This window comes from Chaetura pelagica, unplaced genomic scaffold, assembly GCF_000747805.2.
Source record: "Chaetura pelagica isolate M959 unplaced genomic scaffold, ChaPel_1.0 scaffold493, whole genome shotgun sequence".
Classification (NCBI taxonomy): Eukaryota; Metazoa; Chordata; class Aves; order Apodiformes; family Apodidae; genus Chaetura; species Chaetura pelagica.
This window is the reverse complement of record NW_009952696.1, coordinates 852315-854925: the sequence shown is the minus strand read 5'-3', so window position 1 is coordinate 854925 and position 2611 is coordinate 852315. Positions and strand designations below refer to the sequence as shown.

Here is a 2611-nt window from a genome sequence, read left to right as displayed (position 1 = left end):
GGAGCCAAGGCAGAACAGATCCTCCCTGCTCCCCTCTGGCCCAGGCATCCCCTCCTGTGTCTCTCCCGTGTAAAAGACCCTTACTGGTGTGGACCAGGCAGTAGATGCAGACGCCCAGGAGGCAGGTGACGACCGCGGCCGAGATGGGGATCAGCACCGACAGCGAGGAGCGACCGCCCGACTCTGCGAGGGAGACGGGTCAGCGAGGCACTGCCTGGCCCTGCGCGTCGCGCGGGGACCCCTCAGGGGACAGAGGAGCGGGAAGGTGTCATGCCAGCAGAAAGGTCAGACCCTCCCCCTGCCAGAAACGCTCCTGCGAGTGCCACAGGCGCTGGAGCACCAGGAGATCTCTGCTTGGCACTGGCCCAGCCTGCAGCACGGGCACTTACCGCAGATCACATCCGAGGTGTTCGTCCCTTTTGCCTTCACCACCAGCCCCTTTTCCTCACAGCTGCAGGGAAGAACAAGACCATGTAACAACAGCAGTTTCCTGAGCAGGCGGAAAAACCCCGAGGAGGAAGGGTCGGGACTGGTCAGCCACCAGAGCCGTGCGAGGGAACAAACTGTCCTGAGCCTGCCGGGCTCCGGAGGTTAGAGCGGCTGGGGCCGCGCTGCGTGACAGGGACACAGCTACACAGCAGGGCCCCACCTCAGGGCCCTGGTCTGGAGCTGCTGAAACTGCTGAAGATGGGGCAAGTCTGAGGACAAGGCACAGGAAGGAGTGGATATTTGAGACCTGCCCGGTCGGGGAGACCCTGGGGCTCAGACACTGCAGCTACTGCAGAACGGCTCAGAGATGACTTGATGACAGGCTACAAGTGGCTCCATGGGGAGGTAATTTCTGTACACAGATAAAATCTAATGGTTGGTAGCTGAAGCGAGACTAATTCTGCCTGGAAATAAGGCTCACATTTCTACCAGTGCAGAGTGCAATTAACCCTCAAGCAGTTTTTTAAAGACAGGGATGACCTGCCAGCCTATGGCATCCTCAGAGCCAGACTCCCCACAGAGAGGGCTAGTGCAAGGCTGATGGCTACAACCAAGGAAAGGAGTGCCCTGGGTGGGAGAGCCTAGGCAGCACAAAAGGGGTCCCTGCAGCCCCTCATCCCTTGCTCCCCAGTGCAGATGACAGCGTGGATGTCCCTGGAAGGTCCAGCATTCTGTGCCCAAGGGCCTGGATGTCTGCCTCAAGCTCAGCCACACCACCCTGGACCTCACTGCCCTTGTAGCTCTGCTCTTCTCGTGCTTGCCCTACAGCAGCCTGATGCTGTGTCACTCAGAGGCCATCCCACCACCTGGTCCCCAAGGTCCCTAATGAGGCTGGCAGCAGAGGACATGGTCAAGGGGACTGGGCACAGATGGGGATAGGCAAAAGATGTGGTCAGCACTGAGACAATACCTTGTCCAGGGGTGGCATGGCTCAGTTTTAGAAGAGACATTGGAGAAGGTGCCTTCTGCGCAGGGCTCGCAGGGAGATGACATCCGGGCCATGGCCTTGGCTGGAGAGGAGCAGAGGTTGCAGGATGGTGAGCAGGGGCTGTGGGAGGTGAGGGGCTGTGGGGGTCAGGCAGGCAGCCCCCTCCTGCCCCCAGCGGCAGGCACAGCACTCCCAAAGCTCAGGGCTGCCAGGGAATCTGGCGTGCTGAGAGGGAGGAGCTGGCCGGACTCACCTTCCACGAATCCGAAGCCGCGTGGGCAGGGCTGATCCTCCACGCAGGTCTGGCAGCTGCTGTCAGAGCAGTGCATGCCGGCCCGGCACTGGCACACCGTGTTGTGCGTTGCATTTCCCTGAGTCTTCACGATGAGGCCAGTGTCTGGGTAAAGGGAGCACGGACCAGGTGAAGCACTGGGAGAGCAAGCCCGGGGGACATCAGCTCCTGCAGCCCCAGCACGCTGGGGCAGGTGGGCACAGGGAGCACTTACTGTCTTCACAGATGTCGTGGGGGGCACAGTGTCTCTCCTTGGTCCAGCTCTGCTGATAGTGTCCACTCTCACAGGGGGTGCAGGCAGAGTGCTCTGTGCCATTGCATTCAGAAACCAGTCTTTGCCCTGCAATAGAGGCTGGTAAGGAGGGGGCGAGGCACCTTTCCTTCCAGCAGGACAGGACAGCTGTGGACACCAGGGCTGCTGCAGGACACTGCTCAGCATCCTGATGCTGCCCCTGAGCAAACTGGAGTCCACATGTGGTCCTGTGGCTGCAGGAGCACAGACAGTCTCAAGAGAGCTGTGGCAGATTTGGTGAGGTCCAGGGGATCTAGGGCACCCATAAGGTCCCCAATTGATCTAGCATTGAGGTGACAGGGAGGTGAAGATGTTGTCAGTGCTGGCAATGCAGGTGGCTTGGTCACCCTGAGCTGGGCTTGCTCTGCTGTGACTGGGCAGTGGGCCCTGGCGCCCCAGGGAGGGGAAGGGGTCTCCATACCTGGCTGGCACCGGTTGCAGCACCTGCCTTTGTGTTCATATTGCTTATCAGAGCAGCTTACAGCATCACCAGGCTCCCAGCACTAGAAGAAACAAGACCCACGCAGTGATGCGGCTCCCAGCGCCCCTGGCAGCACCGGTCTGCCGCCCGTCCCGCGGTGAGGCTGCCCCGCTCAGCTCTTCCCATGCC

General features: G+C 60.7%; 1 protein-coding gene across 1 annotated transcript in view; it reads right to left on the bottom strand.

The window, feature by feature from the left end:
• CD40 (CD40 molecule, TNF receptor superfamily member 5) overlaps positions 1 to 2611 on the bottom strand; it is a 35427-nt gene that overhangs the window by 31274 nt on the left and 1542 nt on the right. Inside the window, exons 2-7 of the mRNA XM_009994033.1 lie at positions 2423 to 2504; positions 1924 to 2049; positions 1671 to 1814; positions 1400 to 1499; positions 390 to 451; positions 85 to 183 (exon numbers count right to left, since the gene is read on the bottom strand). Of these exons, the coding sequence (XP_009992335.1) occupies positions 85 to 183; positions 390 to 451; positions 1400 to 1499; positions 1671 to 1814; positions 1924 to 2049; positions 2423 to 2504 (613 nt within the window). The remainder of the gene's footprint in view (positions 1 to 84; positions 184 to 389; positions 452 to 1399; positions 1500 to 1670; positions 1815 to 1923; positions 2050 to 2422; positions 2505 to 2611) is intronic.